Source organism: Octopus sinensis, linkage group LG10 (assembly GCF_006345805.1).
Source record: "Octopus sinensis linkage group LG10, ASM634580v1, whole genome shotgun sequence".
Lineage (NCBI taxonomy): Eukaryota > Metazoa > Mollusca > Cephalopoda > Octopoda > Octopodidae > Octopus > Octopus sinensis.
In genome coordinates, this window is record NC_043006.1 from 55,576,527 (window position 1) to 55,595,634 (window position 19,108).

The following is a 19,108-nucleotide window of genomic DNA, read 5'->3' on the forward strand; positions in this document are numbered from 1 at the left end:
ATTTATGTATATACACATTAACACATATATATGGATAATATATATGTATATCTTTAAATGTATATATATATATATATATATATATATATATACCACCAAGTAAGTTAGGGGTTGTGGATTCAACCCAATGAAGGGATAATACTTACACAATATACTGTTGGAATAATACCCAAATTATTAATACACAAGTGTTTTTAATTGCTATGCAATAAACTTACTTATTGTATTAAATAGGTGAAGGTAAAGAAATATTTTACCATTAATTTATTTTACAAATAAGAAAATGGAGAAACACATTAGTTGGTTCATCAGCTTTAGGATATTAGAATGTTGACTTATTTATTTATCAAAACGACAACCATAACATACATATATACAGTATAAAATTCAACACATATAAGATAAGAATACAAGTAGTTATTAAAAAAAACATTAATATAAATTATCAAAATCATTAAAATCACTTACAACCGTTTCAGCCTATGGAAAAAAGTAATCTGTTGTGCCTATACATGTCAATTGTATTGAGGTTGTATGTGTGTTATTATAGTTGTCGTTTTGATAAATAAATAAATCAACATTCTAATATCCTAAAGCTGATAAACTAACTAATGTGTTTCTCCATTTTCTTATTTGTAATATATATATATATATATATATATATAGGATGGATGGAAAGTAACTAGGAATCAGAAATTGCTGAAAGGATTTTCAGTATCACTGAAGTCATGACGGGACATGTTTTCAAACAGACAACACTAATGGGGACTTATTTTCCTATTGTTTTATTTCTTATTTCTTATTTTCCAGATGGTCGGTCGTCTGACTGTTCAGGAGCGAGCTAAGATTGCAACACGCTGTGAAGTGTGGAATTCCAAGGTTTTGGTTCAGAGATAGCATGCATGGAAATGTATCCATACAACACTACGTCCGGAGACAATATAATGTTGTCATGCAAAGCTGATGGCTACGGGCTCTGTGAATGATGCAAGCAGAAGTAGACGTGCAACCACATCCCGATCAGCGGAGACGTGGCAACAGTACAGGAAATGTTTAATCGCAGCCCACAAAATCAACACGTCAAGCAGTTCGTGAAAGTGGACTATCAAGGCATTTAAACGTACGATGTTGCATAAAGAATTGAATTTTCATCCGTGGAAACCTCATTACGTGCAGGAGCTAAAACCTGAAGACTGTGAGTGTAGATGAAATGGCCTCCAAGAAGCCCAGATCTCACTCCATGTGATTTTTAACTGTGGGAGTACACAAAAGAGGTGTACAAAACAAAATCTCACACACTGGAAAATTTGGAGACGCGAATTCAGGTGGTTCTCAACAATATCCCAGACCACGTCCTTCAGAAGGTTGTTCATTCCGTCCTTGGCTGTTTGAGGAAACTAGTTGATGCCACCGGTGCTTACGTTGAAATATGAAGATTTACTTTCATTTTTTCATGTAATTAAGAACATGTATTATTTGTTTCAATAGATTTGTAAAATGAATATGAATTTTATTATCAATATTTAATGCCTACTTACATTTCACTCAACCTGTATACCTAACTTTATCGGTCGCACATGTACAGTATATATGTTTTGTTTATACGTCAAATATGGAGCGAGATCGCATCCGGGGACAGCTCCCTACATGGCAAACTAAGTATGCACGACAGATAAAGCTTACATTATTAGAGCGGATGTTAATATGTAATTATACATATAAATTAGGATAAGATTGTTAATTTAAATATCGATCTTATAAAGTGGCCAGCATGGGAATAAAAGCCTTCAAAGGTAATAATTATTATTAAAATTATAATTTAGGGTATCTAAGATGTTGGCTCCTATTTCCAGCGTGGCAGTATTTCTTAGATACCCTCAATTATAATTTTATATACATACATACATACCTAATACATACATACATACATACATACACACATACATACATACATACATACATACATACATACATACATGCATACATACATACATACATACATACATACATACATATATATATATATACATACATACATAATACATACATACATAAATATATATACACATACAGACATACATATATACATACATACATACATACATACATACATACATACATACATACATACATACATACATACATACATTCATGCATGTATATGTCATGGGAAGTTCATTGCACAGAATATTCTGAAATCTCTAGAGGGGTATGCGAATGGAATTGGCTATTTGATTTATAGTTAATCGCCTGTCATCCATCACCATGTGGTGAACAGAATTAATGCTTTCCTGGGTGGTGGCAGTTGCAGGACACCTAGACCTTGGGTCATCTTGAACACACTCTTTTCTCCTAAAGTCAGCTGCCCGCGTTTGCACTGTTGATAGAGCTGAAGCATCATCCCCTAACGAAGCAACGATTTCAGCATGAATGTCTTTGGAGGACAAACCTGTTTTCTACAGATACTTGATAACACCACAATAACAAATTTTGTCCATTTTCAAGAGAAGTCTCTACTAGTGAGTTCTGAAGTCTTCTTTGAACAGCCAGATGTCAGTTTACCTGAAACAAAACAATACGGTTATCAATAAGAACAGCAGAAATTAATGCCTGCAAGATTTCGCAGCTCTGGCATCACTCCTTCATAATCAGACTATGAAATTTTCAGCACACCCTCGTACATTGTAACATAAAATTTAATTAAATATATTCCAAAATCAATATCTACCCAAATCAATTAACAATTCAATCAACAATAAATATCACCTTTAAAGAAACTAAGACAATATTTAAAAAAAAACGAATAACACAAATTAAATTAATCGACTTAGATACACTAACAAAGACGGTACTTTACCAGGAACATACACGGAAAGAAATTGCTATGACCAACAAATAACAAATACTAAGCATTCATGAAATCATGCAGACTTAATGTTCAAATACACAGGTTCTAAATCAGATATGACTATTTTATACATAAGTATGTACACACACACACACACACACCTACACACATATACACACTCACACAAACGAACAAATCACACACACACACACAAACACGCTCACATATATACATATGTATATGATAAAAAAGTACAGTGAATTTGCTGTACGGAGTGGAAAATTTACTCCCTACGGCAAGTTCAAGGTACCCTTTCTATCGACTTTTCTAAACAATGCAAGTCATGTCGACGTAAACACCAGCCACTTCGGAAACTGCTTGATAATACATACATACACACATACATGCATACAGGAAATGCAAATACATAAATATGTATGTACACCTATGTATGTATACACAAACACACGTACATATACATATACATATATATATATATATATATATATATATATATATATTTATATATATATATATATATATATATATATATATATATATATATATATATATATATGTATGTATATACATGTATATATGTGTGTATGTATAATACACACACACGCACACACACACACACACTCACACACACATATATGTACACATGTATATACATGTATATATATGAGTGAGTTACCATTTGCAAATCACTTATATTTTCATATAGGGAGAAAACTTTTACAACTACTTATCTAGCTTTTGAAGTTCAGACACGTATTGAGTAGATTGAAATCATGTGATGTGGTGTGCGTGCAAGTTACTTTCAAATCAGCAGTAAAAGAACCATTAATACAACGTGGTTACATAATGATTATTGCTACTTTTTTAGGGGCAAACAGAAACCAATTCAATTGGCGTTAAATTCCAACCATACACACACTTGATGGGCATTCGAAGCGCATAAATGCATGTATGCATGCATGCATGTATGTATGTGTGTGTACGTATGCATGTATGTATGTATGTAAGTATATATATATATATATATATATATATATATATATATATATATATATATATATATATAGATAGATAGATAGATATATAGATAGATATAGATAGATAGACAAATAGATACATGCACGAACATTATTTTCCTCGATCGAGCGATCGATCTACAAGCGCAAATCAGTCAACGCCGTCGACTGAATTTTACAAAGAGCTATTGCTTTATAAGTTTGTCCAGAGTTGCCGCTCTTAGGTATGTTCCATTGACGAGAGACAAATACCTCGAAACTTCGATGTCAGGGATTCATGATAGATGGTTACGCTGAACAAACCGGGTGTATTCATACCTTTTACCATAAGAGAGATATTTTCTCCACGCTAACGTTGCTTTTTAGAAGTTGAAATAAGTCATAATCATATTTTAACTAACTTATACATATATTTCTGTACAGGATTAGAGCAAAAGTTCGGACCAGTTTTTAAGTAGAATTCAGAAGCTATACTTAGATGTTTGTACATGTCTTGATTCAACCACGTATGTTCCACTTTTGTTCCACCACCTTTCGTTATCTTTGAAGTAGCTTTATGAGCTTATCGTCTCAGAACTTGGCATCATTCTGGGACATGAACTAGTCTAAATGGTTTTGACTGTCTTCCAAAGAACTGAGGTTCTTTCCATTAGAAGAATTTCGTAGAGACTGAAACAACTAGTAATCCGAAATTACAAAGACAGGTGAATATGGCGGGTGTGGTACCAGGAAACATGGGCTCTAGTGTTGTCCTGAAGGAAAACGACATCCTTCGGAAAGGTAAATTCGTGGGCGTTTTTCATCTGTCACCTTTAATCAACCGAATTGTGAACAATGTCTGAATTCTACATCCGATTTTACGGAAGGTGCTCGTAATACACAATGTCCTTCCAATGCTTGAGATACAGAGTATCACGATCTTCGTATACTGACCCACTTTTCAAGTAGCTGAAGGTGGTCCACTTAGTTTTCTCCGGGAAATGTTTACTCCAGATTACTGTAAACAAGCCATTTTCATCCCTGTGATAGTTCTTTTAAATAATGGGGCGTCTTTATTGCATTTGAGCAGAGAATCACTTTTAGAAAGGCGGTCCATTAATTTCTTTCTCTTAAATTATGACGCACTCAAGTATCATAGCGATTCATGTATCCAAGTGTTTTCAAATACCTTAACGTTCACATGAGATATGTGGGATATCTCCGCGATATCTCGTGTCGTGTGCCTGGAAATATTTTTCATTAACATTTTGATTTAGTTATCATGAACGACTGTAGGCCTGCTGGAATGTTAATAGATTTTCCTTTCTAAAACCTAGCGAACCCGTTAAGAATAGTCCTCGTAGCTATAACACTGTTTGCACAAACTGCACATGATTTATTTTACTGTTTGTACAGCGTTTTATTCTTTCGGAGAAGAGCATTAAATGACGAACATGTGTCTAATTTTCCTTCGTTTTCACTGTTAATGTAAAGCCAGTAGAAGTAAACTATTCTTTTATGCGTTTCACCCCAAAGACCGTATCCATACAGGGGTTACCATCTTCTTCGTATACTGAACGACTTTCTTTTGTGATTGGAGTTTGGTTAAGGAGGGAATTTGATATTGCTTACCTTTTTTGAACATCTCACTGTGATGTCGTTCCATCTGGGATTTTTTAACAGGTCAAGTTGTTTTTGAAAATGTCTACCCCTACACCATGTAGATCTCTCAAATATTTTCGCAAGCTATTAAATAGCTGTGGGTCCTTGAATTTGAAGCTATTGCAATACATGTTCCTTACTCTGAAGAAGATAGCTAGGACATTTGGAACAGAGTAGTGACGTCCATTTCGGGGCGCTTGTATAGCTTTCGATGTCAAAGTTTGGTGTTAGACGTTTTAGGACCTTCCATGCGTATATCACATATGTTGTTTTCTTCTACCCATTTATATATAGCATCTAGATCTTCCTGTGGAAGATTAGTGTCAAAAGGTTCCTTGACTTCAGCTACCCTCCTGATCTGAATATCTCTTCGTAAACCAAAGAGAAAGAGAATAACTACGGTTAACTGCTTAGATACCTTCAGATTATAAATTCAAATGTGTACTAATAATAGTTGATGCACTTCATTTTGTGAATAAATACCTAATTGATAACCTGGAAAAGATAAGGTATTTACAAAAAGAAATCAACCACCTACCACACGTTACTAACGCAATGTTAGAGGATCAGTAAAAATATGCAAGGTTTTTCTGAAGTTATCTACATTCCAAAGCTGAAGTTCTGTATCTTTGTTAGAAACTAGCTCTTTCATAACAGAAAATTTCAAATAAAAAATAGAAGGGAACACACACACACACACACACACACACACACGCACACATCTATATACTAAAACACATTTTTATAATTTTTAATCTCTGCTCACAAAACATATCGGTATCATATTCGCAATCAGTGCAAATACTAGTTGACTGCATTAGGTTTTGGAGTTCAGATACATAATTAAAAAAAAAGAGTAAGTTAAAATAGAATTCATTCAGAGAAGAAGGTTAAAATGAAATAAAATAGTAGCGTCATTTCGTTCTCCTTTCATCGTTTCCTTCTACTTTCCTTCCGTTCCTTCTCTATTTCTCCATCTTTCTGAAGTCAAAACTATAGAACTTAATTACTATGCTTCATGCCTCCTCTTTGAGAAAAATAAAATAAAAGAAAAGAAAAACGTTTTACGTGGTTCTTGAAGTCTGCCTGAACTACAAAAAACCAATGCAATTTTTTAATATTTGGACTAATGAAGTACACGTTTACAGCAAAAACGATTAGAAATCTTCAATACCTACACAAACACAGAAACATATTTACATATATAAACTAGGCTATATTAATAATGGTTTCAAATTTTAGCACAAGGCCAGCAATTTCGAGTGGGGTGTAAGTCGTTTACATAGACCTAGTGATCAACTAGCACGTATTTTATCAATCCCGAAAGGATAAAACGCAAAGTCAGGCTCCGCAGAATTTGAACTTAGGGAATAAAGATGAACAAAATGTCGTTAAGTATTTTGCCCGGCGTGCTAACGGATCGGCAAGCTCACCGTCTCAATAATAATAATAATAATAATAATAATAATAATAATAATAATGTGTACCAGGCAGTGGCTCTCATGACTTTTGATCTTAACTGATTGGGAGTGTTATCATGCACATTGTTTTCTCTTGGTATAAAAGATGGGCTACAGTAAATATTCTGCTCAATACCACAGATTTGCTTGTCAGTTGTTGACCTTAACCAGTTGAGCATGTCCCTTAGTGGCTGACGATATGTGCATCTCTGACCACGAGCAGAAGTAGTGGGGGAGCATCATAGCTGTGTGTTGAAAGGAATTCTTGGAGGTTTGGATAATTCACCTTTGGAAACATGGGTGGTTCGTTCAACATCCTTAAACAATGCTTATTCAAGGACATTTTGAGCGAGATGGGCTACTCGATCAGAAGAAAATTCTAACTGGGCCCCACCTGCAAGGTTATGTGCTGTTTATCTTGATATGAGATCACCATATCGCGCACGTATGGTTGTGATGCATGTGCCTAGTGTACTCTTTTCAGACGGGTAATCATGACGGGTAAACTGGGCTTCGTATATTTTACCTCAGTGTCACTTTGATGGCATGAACTGCTCTCTCACTCAATAATAATAATAACAATAATAATAATAATAATAATAATAATAATAATAATAATAATAATAATAATAATATAATAATAATAACAATAATAAGAATAAGAATATGATATTATTAATATTAATATTATCATTATCATCTAAGTCGGCATTTCGTCCGACTACGTTCTGGGCTCAAATTCAGCTGAGATCGACTTTACCTTTTATACCTTTAATGGTCGATGAAATAAGCATCAGTCGAGCTATGGAGTCGATGTGATCGATGATACCTGCTACTCTAGAACTTTAGGTCTTATGTCAATAATAGGAAAAAATTATTTCTTACTGGTAGAACCATTAGCACACCGGTCAAAACACTTAGCTACTGCTAAAGTTCTGAGCTCAAATTCCACCGAGTTCGTCTTTGACTTTCATCTTTTCAGGGTCTATAAAAAGTGTACCAGTCATGTGCTAGGGTCGTTGTAATCGACTTCCCCTTCCTTAAAAAATCTACTGGCTTTTTACTAAAGTCTGAAATCATTATTTGTTACTTGCTTTATAAGAATTAAACATGATTTAAGGCGGAGAGCTGGCAGAATCGAGAGCACGTCGAGCGGAATGCTTAGCGACATTTCTTTACGTTCCAAGTTCAAATTCGGTCGGGGTCGACTTTGCCTTTCATCCTTTCCGGGTCGATAAAATAAGTACCAGCTGAGCACTGGGGTCGATGTAATCGATCTATTCCCTATCTCAAAATGGCTGGCCTTGTGCCTGGCGTCGTGGTGTGATGGTAGCTTAAGAGGAAGATACTACTTCGTGCGTTTTCTTACGCACATTGCAGGTATAGACAGACATATGCACGCGCACACAAATGGAATTGTAAAATATTCGAGCAAATGCACACACACACAGACGCACATATATAACCCTAGTCCGAAATGCAATTCAACGAAGTGTCAAATTTTTCTCGGTATAGTCCAATAATATCTGCTCGGTATAATTCAATATTACCAAATCTGCTCGAGTCACTACTTGAAGTTTATCCTTTACAATCTTATGCTCTGGAACCGCTCAATAAATTTTGGCAGCTATTATTGGTTTCACAGTTGGCGATATAACTAAGGTAATTGCAAAATTTACAAAATATTTTTTAAATAATGTGATCGAAACCCTTCCTTCTACCACTTTCCTGAAAAACTATAGAAGTTTTGATTAGGAATATTTTCAAGAACAAAATAAAACCGAATAACAATTTCGATATTTGGGATTGAACCAAGATACCTGTAAATCCCCGAGCTAATGATCTTTCATTTCAGTTATGTTGACTACCTGCGAATTGCTCCAGCGTTTATAGTAATACATATTCACTGACATTTAACTGAGAATATTTTACTAAAATGTACCGACTACTTGTGTCACTGTGAGGGGTGGGGGTGGGGGCTTTTAGTGAGTTTACTTTGTGGCAAGTATTCGGGTCAACTCTCCGGTTTGAAGGTTCTTCGTTCCCTCCCGCGAGTCTTGGGGGTCCCTTTTACGTATCTTTGGTATTATTTTCCCTCCTGATTAATAGATAAGAAATTCCAAAATAATTTAAATATTGGCTAAGGAAAATCGATTGCAAATTACAATGTAGCAAAAAAACATACTTTTATATGTTTTAAATCTTTTATATATTTATAGATTTGTCTGAAATCTATATATTTACATAAATAATTTACGAGTTCGATTCCTGGACCGGTACGTGTGTTATGTGCCCGAGCAAAGTGCTTCATTTTGTGTTACTCTAATTGAAATAAGGATCAGTTTAGTACTGATGTTGCTCTCTCTGGAACACACTCTTTCTTTCGAACACATCCACTCTCTCTCTCTCTCTCTCTCTCTCTCTCTCTCTCTCTCTTACTCTCCCTCCCTCTCTTCAGCTGTTACTTCCTCGATATTCTGTTGGGTCAAAGTGGACAGAAAGGGTGTTTATGGCTGCTCGCAACTGTTTAGACACCCAAAGCAGTTAACGAAAACTTGGTTACTTCTGTGTGATGATAATTTGCATGTGGGGGATATGTTTTTTTTCTACAAATAATTAAACTGACGTATTTTAGTGTTCGCAAACACTCATTTGCATATCAAACACTTTTACTATCATATCAATATTTTAACACACACAATAACTCAGTTACCGCTCAACCTACGGAAAATAACATCCAGAGCCCTCACAAAAACAAACCTTCAGATAAAAGCTATAATGAACGATACAAGAAAGTTTCAGTGAGGGCGAATGACCTACGAGATTATGCGGTATATAGAATACGGCATAGAACCAATGTTTAAAATTCCATGTGTTCCTTTATAGTTTGAAGTATCTTGTAGTTTTGCATCGATATTCCAAACATAGCATGAATAAATAAAAGAATGGCGATAAATTTTTACGTTTATTCATTACATTCGTATACGTGTTTCATTAACGAAAATGTCTTTATGAAAGGTGTTACCTTATAATCAGGTTTGTATAACAAACAAAAGAAACATCCTAATCACACTAGATTACTTATTGATACTTTAGTTAGAAACAGATGGCGAGCTGGCAGAATCATTACTGCGCCGGACAAAATGCTTAGCGACATTTCTTCCGACTTAACATTTTTAGTTCAAATGGCGCCGGGTTAGACTTTGCCTTCCAGAGTCGATAAAATAAGTATCATGTTAGCACTGGGGTCGGTATAATCGACTTACTCCATCCCCTGAAATTGCTGAACTTGTGTCAAAATTTGAAGCCAATAAATTTAGGTCCGAATGTTTCTCTTAGATTTTCTGATAGGTCAACGAGAATATTTTCAACGTAAATATAGATTACTATATTGAAAATCTTCGAAGAATTGGTTTTGAGAAGAAAACAGTTTATATATCTAATTAAAGCCAATCATACATAACAAAAAATATCGCATGCACTTAATAATAATAATATTGCAATACTTCCTCATCGATGTTCACCAAAACAAGCCAAAACTGAAACGTTAAGTCAGTATAGAAAATAAAATTAAACATAAACAAAACATTATCGTAAATCTGATATTTATCACGCTATTAAATAAACTGATAATACTAAAATATGGATACCAACATGATAATCATTGAAAAGTGGGAAAATATTGAAAAGAAGCACAGTAAAACAAAAATAAATATTTCCAAGAAAACTACTTTCTAACTAATAATACTAAAATATGTTCCAAAATTGCTAATTGTCGGCATTCTTTCTACACCTATGAGAATACTAATACTAAAAGTATAAAAAAAGGTGACATCTCTATAAACTAGTAGAATATAGTATCTTCGAGTAACTACTAATGCGCAGGTAAACAAGAGTAACAATTCAGTGCTTACCAATAAGTGTAGCTGAGAATTTAACAAGTATCAACCAGTAGTAGGAATTTTACTAGTGTTAAGAAAACTAGAAAAAGAGACATTATATCGGTGATAACGCCTTCTCAAAACGTGTAAAACCTAACAGCAGAAGGTGTCACTGAAAATGAGAATTGAAAAAATCCTGTGGGATGCAATAGTCCAATGCGATCACCCGACCAGACATCGGAAACCGGACATACTTGTGAAGAAAAAAAAAACAACATATATGATAATCGACATAACATGCCCCGGATCAATGTGAAAAAAGAAGAAAAAATAAACAACTATGACAATTTGAAGTGGGAAATACGAAGTTTGTAGTCAATGAGGAGAGTAGACGTGATACTAATAGTAATTGGTGCAATTGGAAGTATCAGCACTCAACTACCAACATGGCTGGATAAGACTGGTGCAAGTGTGATGGTAGAACATCTACAAAAATCAGCATTGCTTGGAACTGCAAGAATTCTTTGCAGGATTCTTGAAGCTTGACCAGTAAACAAGTGTCAGCTTAATCTGCTGTGGACAGCTGACACCATCATACCCAGCAAAATAAGCTGTGTGTTTTCATCGCATAATGATGATGATGATAATAATAATAATAATGATAATAATAATAATAATAATAATAATAATAATAATAATAATGTGTACCAGACAGTGGCTCTCATGACTTTTGATCTTAACTGATTGGGAGTGTTATCATGTACATTGTTTTGTCTTGGTATAAAAGATGGGTTACAGTAAATATTCTGCTCAATACCATAGAATTACTTGTCAGTTGTTTGACCTTAACCAGTTGAGCATGTTCCTTAGTGGCTGACGATATGTGCATCTCTGATCCCGAGCAGAGGTAGTGGGAGAGGGCACCATAGCCATGTGTTGAGAGGAGTTCTTTTGGGTTTGGATAATTCACCTCAGGAAACATGGCTGTTTATTTTCATTATCATTAAAACAACCCTTATTCAGGGACCTTTTGAGCTGGATGGCTACTCGACCTGAAGAAAATTCTAACTGTGCCCCATCTGCTTGATTATGCGCTGTTTTTCTTGATATGGGATCACCTGACGCCGGTCAAAGCAAGTGTTTTCGTGACCTACAGAAGTTTCTGAGTACGTCACATTCCCTAGTTTTGTTAGGAGACTTTAACACAATCTGTGGCTCGAGAACAGATAATAACATTGGCCTCTGGGAACTGCTAAGTCGTTTTCAGCTAGCAGATCCATATAGGATGGAACACCCGAACGCTCCATTGTGGACATGGTCAACTGGCGACGGGTAGTTCAGGTCGTACATAGATTTAGATAAAATTTTAATTAGGAAAGCTGATAAGAACATAGCTAAGAGTCCAAAGTTTTATCCGGTCAGCTACAGTGATCATAAGTTGGTCACTTGTGAGTTGAACCTAGATAAAGTATATAGACTAGGATCTGGTTACTGGAAACTCAATACGTCCCTTTTGGCGATTGAGGAGTACAGAAAGCGGATTAAGTTGTTGATACAGAGGGCGTTAACAGGAGCCATCATTAATAATAAATGGTGGTGTGCCCTCAAACTAACCATTTGATTAGAGTCTATTAGATATAGCATAGGTTTAGTGGCTAGTGAACGTAGGCAGGAACGAGGTTTAGTTAAGGCAATAGAGGAAACCACGAGGACTCGCAGTGCAACCCAGGTAAAGGCGAAGAGACTGGAACTAAACCAGCTCCTCGAAGCCAAGCACATGGGGTGCATTGTCAGGGCTAGACTACGTGCAGTGAGTTGCAAGGGAAACAAGGTCGCTGGATGGGCCCGAGTGGTGGAAGCCCAGCGTAGAAATGATTCCACAGTACGAGCTTTGGTGAATCATCAAGGATAAACGAACCCAAGAAGATGTGTGAGGCCTTCCAGGAGCACTTCGCCCAGCTTTTCGAGGGAAGCGATAGACCGGACAGTAGGAGGGACCTAGCAAATTTCTTCGCCGGGCTGCCGCGCCTCTCGGGGCGGCATGAAGAGTCTTGTGAAGGGCTGATCACACATGAGGAAGTAATTGAGGCTATAGCAGACTATGGCGTAAGTAAGTCACCGGAACTGGATGGTCTGCCCTACGAGTTGTATAGAAGTATGCCAGACTTGTTCGAGCACCTGCTGGCCAGTGTGTACACGAACTGGCAACAAATGGGTTTATTCCCAATTCTGTGCGCCGGGGAGTGGTGACACTGATCAGAAAGGACCTGGAAAGAGGGATTGTTTAGATAATTTCCGGCCCATCACTTTGATTAGCACAGAGTCGAAGATTTTAGCCAAGGAGCTTACAAAAAGGTTGGCGCGTGTAGCAGATGGTCTGATTGGGGAGGCAGAGATTTATGCCATCTCCGGCAGAAGCATTCGGGACAATCTCCACCTTCTACGCTACACCTTAGAGGAGTTTGAAAGTTGTGGCAAGGGTGGGACAGTGGTTCATTTAGACCAAGCTAAGGCATTCGATAGGGCTGACCATCATTACCTGGTATGTGTTCTTGCACAGTTCGGCCTGGGTCTTGGCTTCATTAGGTTGATAATTCAATTGTATGATAACATCGACTCGATCGTTCGGGTGTACGGTTTTCTGTTCAAAGCGTTCTGTTTCAAACGCTCGGTTCGTCAAGGGTCTTCCCTCGCACCGCTATTGTACGCGATAGCTCTTGAACAGTTACTGCGACAGTTGAGTGGCATCTCGAGAGGGCCAGGCAGTGGAGATACGGTTTCAGCTAATGCGGATGACATCACCATCATCGTGAGCAAAATAGAACACATACAGAAGGTATACGAGGCCATTGAGGTCTGCGAGACGGTGCCAGGAACAAAGATTAATCGGGATAAGTTAGTCGGCTTGCAACTCAGCACCTGGAGGGGTACCTCGATGCCTCCAGACAGCGTCGTGGGACGTTGGACGGAAGGCCCTGTTAAGTTTCTAGGCGTCTGATTTGGGCCACATCTCCAGGTAGAAAAGAACTGGGCTGAGGTTTCGAGCAGGGTGAACAACATAGTCAGGACCTGGTCCGGGCGGTGGCTATCCCCGAAAGGGCTGGCTAAGGTGGCCAATGTGTTTATCGCATCGGTCATCACTTACCGCCTAACCGTCGTGGTTGAACAAATTGGAAAGACAGCTCTTTTGCTTTTTGTGGAAGGGCTCGAAACCACTTGTGAGACGTTCTATCTGCTGTCAAAAACCGTTAAAGGGAGAGCTAAGGATGCCTTGACTGTTGGTGCGTTGAGGCTGAGGCATCTTTGGCTCCTCCTGGATAGTGAACTGATGTGGTCTCCGCTGGCGAAACAGATGTATCCTACGTTCACTAGTTTCGGTGGACGGGAAACCTGGTGCTATCGAAGATCTAAGTTGGATATATGGCGTTTGGAGTGCCGTAAGGCACTCCTGCTATTCCGTCACTCGGGCAATGCCAGCCGCGGTGGTTCAAAAGCATTTTTCTATAGTGGTTTGGTAGAGGCTAAATGTGACGATTCCTTGGGTTTTGGAGCGAACCTGGGTCTCAAGGATAATCAACTAGACAGTCTGTTCCAACGTACTTTGGGGCCGAAGACACTGGATAATTTCCAAAGGTCTTTGACCTAGCAGTGTTACCGAGGAGCCTTGACCGTTCAGGATAAGCTCGCAAGACACGGTCAAAGCGATCTGTCCAAGATGCGGGCAGGAAAGAGAAACCATCCTGCACGCTATTGTTCTGTGCTCGGGGTGTCTGAGGTGTGGGCTTATACTGAATATCTGTTACAGTAAGAGTACAGCTTTCGTCTGAGTCAATTTTAAAAATTGACCTACCTGATTTCTTGACGAAAGAAGGTAAGCATTGTTTTCTCATAGTAGTTGCAATCGCGATCTGGCCTCGATCTACAAGGATATTTCGCTTTTCATTTGAAAAAGAAAGTGAGGCTGGAGAGAAGATGCCTGTCAGAGAAAATGTTTAATCATAGATGGAAGTATGTGGTACGAATGTTGTATATGAGTGTAACCACGTGAACATGACAAAGGTCTACCAACGTTATCAGTGGTGGATTGGGACTGGTGGGTTCAAGAGCTTACACATCACTCTATCAGTTTTTTTCTTTTGTTTTGTTTCTCATTCGTATTTATATTTTGTACTGAATTTTTAATATCACCTTAATTTTATACCATTTTTTGTATCTGACCTCAAAATCAGTGGGCAATAAAAAATCAAGAATCGTTAGTGTGACGGGCAAAATGCTTAGCGGCATTTCATCCGTCTTTACGTTCTGAATTCAAATTCTGTCGAGGTCGACTTTGCCTTTCATCTTTTCGGGATCGTAAAATAAGTACCAATTTATCATTAGAGTCGATGTAACCGACTTACCCACTACCCCGAAATTGCTCGCTTTGTGCCAAAGTGTGAAACCAATATTTGATTGGTACTTTATTTGATTAACCACGGAGAAGTGAAAGGCAAAATTGACTTCGGAGAGATAAAAGGCGGGATTTGAACTTAGAATGTAAAGTGTTAGAATAAGTACCGGAATGCAGTTTGTTCGATGCACTAACGATTCTGCCATTTCAACACTATGAGCTAATAAAAATAATGGTTTCTAATTAAGGCACCAAGCAAAATAGAAATGAAAAATTTAGAGGAAGGGCTTGGCGGGTTCTAGCATGATTAAAAGCAAAGTTAACCTCATTGGCACTTGAAATCAGAATGTAAACAAATAGAATAAATACAGCAAGGTATTTTTATTTGATGACCAAACGATACTGTCAATTTATTACCGTGTGTTACTAACGATAATAACAGTCTTTGCCATCTATTGTAAATGGTTTGGTTAATTTTGTATCGTTTTAAAACACTTTGAATTCAAACTAATTGTTTTTTTTTTTTGTTTTGTTAAAGTTTACACTGGAAATCGAAGCTTCTGCAACACTCAAGGCGGCACAATGGTAAGAAGTATATTTTCAATATAGGATTAAAATTTCATTTCTAAAAGCAGCGCCAGCCTCAAACAGAAACATTAATAAATCACTTCAATTTGAAGCGGAGTATATCACTTCTGAAGAACTCAAGCAGAATGCTTCCCGAAAATTTTAATATATCAAACAATTATACAACAGAGAAAATCTGGAATGAATTTGTAAATCCTTTTGATCAGCTACGCGTGAAGATAATTTTCTGCACTTTGTATTCAATTATATTTGCGTCTTGCTTTTTCGGTAAGTATATGAATTAATTACGGCAAATTTTTCATAGGTTTTATACTTCTATTTTATTTTTTATTCATCTTTTATAAGATTTCCACAATGGTTTTAAATCTACGCTAAAATTCAATTGAAACAATTTCGAGTGATGAATAAATAAATAGGAGATAATAAATATTCCGTACAATTTCGAGCAAGTTGCATTATTTGATATTTAAAAGAATGGAGTAAGAGAAGAAAACAGCTAAAAATAGGCTGCGATAAATGCACTTCAATCTTATATCTTATAAATTACTGTCACTTAAAATTAGAGTCTGTGAATAGGACGATGTTGAGAGAGATTGATAATTGGGAGATTCGGTCTGCAGCAAAAGAGTGAACATTAATGATTTCTAACATGTCACAAAACCACTAATATAGCGCTGGGTTTAAGGCGGCGAGCTGGCAGAAACGTTAGCGCGCCGAGCGAAATGCGTAGCCGTATTTCGTCTGCCGTTACGTCCCGAGTTCAAATTCCGCCGAGGTCGACTTTGTCTTTTATTCTTTCGGGGGTCAATAAATTAAGTACCAGTTGCGTATTGCGGTCGATCTAATCGACTGGCCCCTTCCCCAAAATTTTGGACCTTGTGCCTAGAATAGAAAATAATATAGGGCTAGGTTTTTGTGAATTAAATAAATTTGAGTAATTGTTACAAGAAATGTGAAAATTACAATCGACACCGGCAAGATGTGCATTTTTGCAACCTTAGAGTTTCAGGTTCATTCCCAGTATGCGGCACTTTGGGCAATGACTTCTATTATAGCCATGGGCTGACTAATGATGGGTGAAATTGGTAGGCGGAAACTATGTAGAAACCTGTCATTTATAGATGCATATATGTGTGTATATGTGTGTATGTGCATCGTTATATCTGTTCTTTCCTACCATCGCTTGATAACTGGTGCGGTTTTGTTTACGTCCTTGTAATTAGCGGTTCGCTAACAGGAGCCGATAGGATAAGTACAAGTCTTCCAGAAAAAAAGAAGAAAGGAAATGAAAAAAGTATTGGTGTCGATTTGTTCGACGAAAAACATTTCCGAGCGGTTCTCCAGCATGGCCGCAGTCCATTGACTTAAACAAGTAAAAGAAAGATAAACATATTTTGACCGGCATTACCTTTTTGTACTTGTTCACACACTATGTTGGTAAATATAAATCCAACGATGGGATCGTTATACACGTTTTTGGTTTTTAATTTTGTTTTTCACTCGTGAGGCGTCAGTTGGCGAACCGCACACCACGTCAGGCTATGAGAAGTGACGTCGGGATATGAGAAGCTACGTCAGGCTATGAGAAACAAATTTTTAAACATTAACCAATAGTTTCTTCATTCTTCTTTTGCAGAATGCACATTTTATTACTGTTTCATAATAGTAATTCTGCTGGAAGCTAAATATATTGAAACATCTGCTTGCTTAACTTCAGTTTCAATCCATATACATTTTCTTTGAGCTTTGTGAATATCACCCCGGAGGTAACACCTAAATAAATGCTACAATTTGTAATGAGATCAGTAAATTATATATATATATATATATATATATATATATATATATATATATATAATATTTTATTCTTTTATTGTTTAACTAGTTTCAGCCAGAGGCTGGGGTCACACTGGAGCACCGCCTTTCAGTGTTTTGGAGTTTCCTTTCGGTACTGTTTTTGGTGAAGAAGCGAATTGGACGAAGCTGCTCTTCTCTCTGCCTCCTGCCGCGATGTGGGCTCATCTGGATTTCATTTAGAAATTTCTTCTGGTGCTTCTTGAAGGTTTCCCCATCTACAACATGCAGATCTCTTAGGTTCCTTGGCAGGATGTAAAGCAGTTTTGCTTCCTTGAAACTCAAGCCGTAACAATACTGGGTCCTTATCTGAGATGAAGAAGACAATATCTTTCGTATTATGCAGTGCCATCCAAATTTGGGAGCTACACCTTCCAGGCTCTTCCATATGTATATTACTGCATACCTTTCTCGCCTTCTCTCCAAGGAGTAGAGCTTCAGTTCTTCTAGGCTCTCCCAGTAGCTCATCTGTTTCACTGAGTCAATCCTCTTTGTGTAGTGGCGCTGGATTGCCTCGAGTTCCGCCAGCAATTTGACGCTCTGCGGCGACCGCAATTGGGAGCAGTAATCCAAACGAGTGAGGACAAATGTCCTCCAAAGGAGTATCAAGGTATCCTTATTTCTGGTTCTTGAATGATATAAGGATCCATCCAACTACTCTCCTGCACAGTATTACCATCCTGACAATATGCACATGGAATATTGGATCACTACTTATGTACCAATTCTAACTCTGGAATTGCACTGCTCCCTGGTCCTATGTATTCCGATTGTAGTCTGTGGGCCGATAACGGAGTGTTTGAAACTAATCAGCATTGAACTGCATGCTATTTTCATCATCTCATTTATTTATTGCATGCAGGTCATTTTGCAGCTTTACTACGTGATCAGGACTCTTGACGGCCTGAGACTCTTTTGTATTATCAGCGTAGCTGGTGAGAGTGACTGACCGTACGACTGACGGTATGCCAGAGAGAATCACAAACAGAGGTTGTTCCAGTATAGTTCCCTGACGAACTCCACTGCGGATTGATGTCTCCCCAGAGAGATCATCATTGGTTGCGACTGCCTGACTTCTATCCTTTCTATCCTTTAAAAAGTCGTGCAGCCACTCTCAGTTTTCCAGTGATACCAAGGTCGCGTCGTTTGTATATATCGTCTCATGATCAATTTTATCAAAAGCTTTGGCAAAGTCGAAATATATTACATCCACATCTGAGTGGTTGAGCTGTTGTTTCAGTATCCAATCATAATGTTGTAGTAGCTGTCTGAGACTGCTCCTCCCTAGGCGAGAAACCATGTTATGTGTTTGTGAGCAAGTTATACTCTTCCAGAAACGTGATCATTCTCCTTCCGACAATGCGTTCCATGATCTTGCTACCATGTGAATTTAGAGAGACAGACCTGTA

General features: G+C 37.4%; 1 protein-coding gene across 2 annotated transcripts in view; it reads left to right on the top strand.

Moving 5' to 3' along the window:
• The window catches only part of LOC115216578 (trissin receptor-like), a 304,896-nt gene that overhangs the window by 173,796 nt on the left and 111,992 nt on the right, over positions 1-19,108 (top strand). Inside the window, exons 1-2 of one of the 2 annotated variants that reach the window (XM_036506696.1) lie at positions 11,414-11,424; positions 15,796-16,112. In XM_036506696.1, coding sequence (XP_036362589.1) covers positions 15,971-16,112 — 142 coding nt within the window. In that variant the 5' untranslated portion in view covers positions 11,414-11,424; positions 15,796-15,970. Of the gene's footprint in view, positions 1-11,413; positions 11,425-15,795; positions 16,113-19,108 lie in introns of those variants that run through there. The other variant, XM_029786045.2, reaches the window with a different exon arrangement.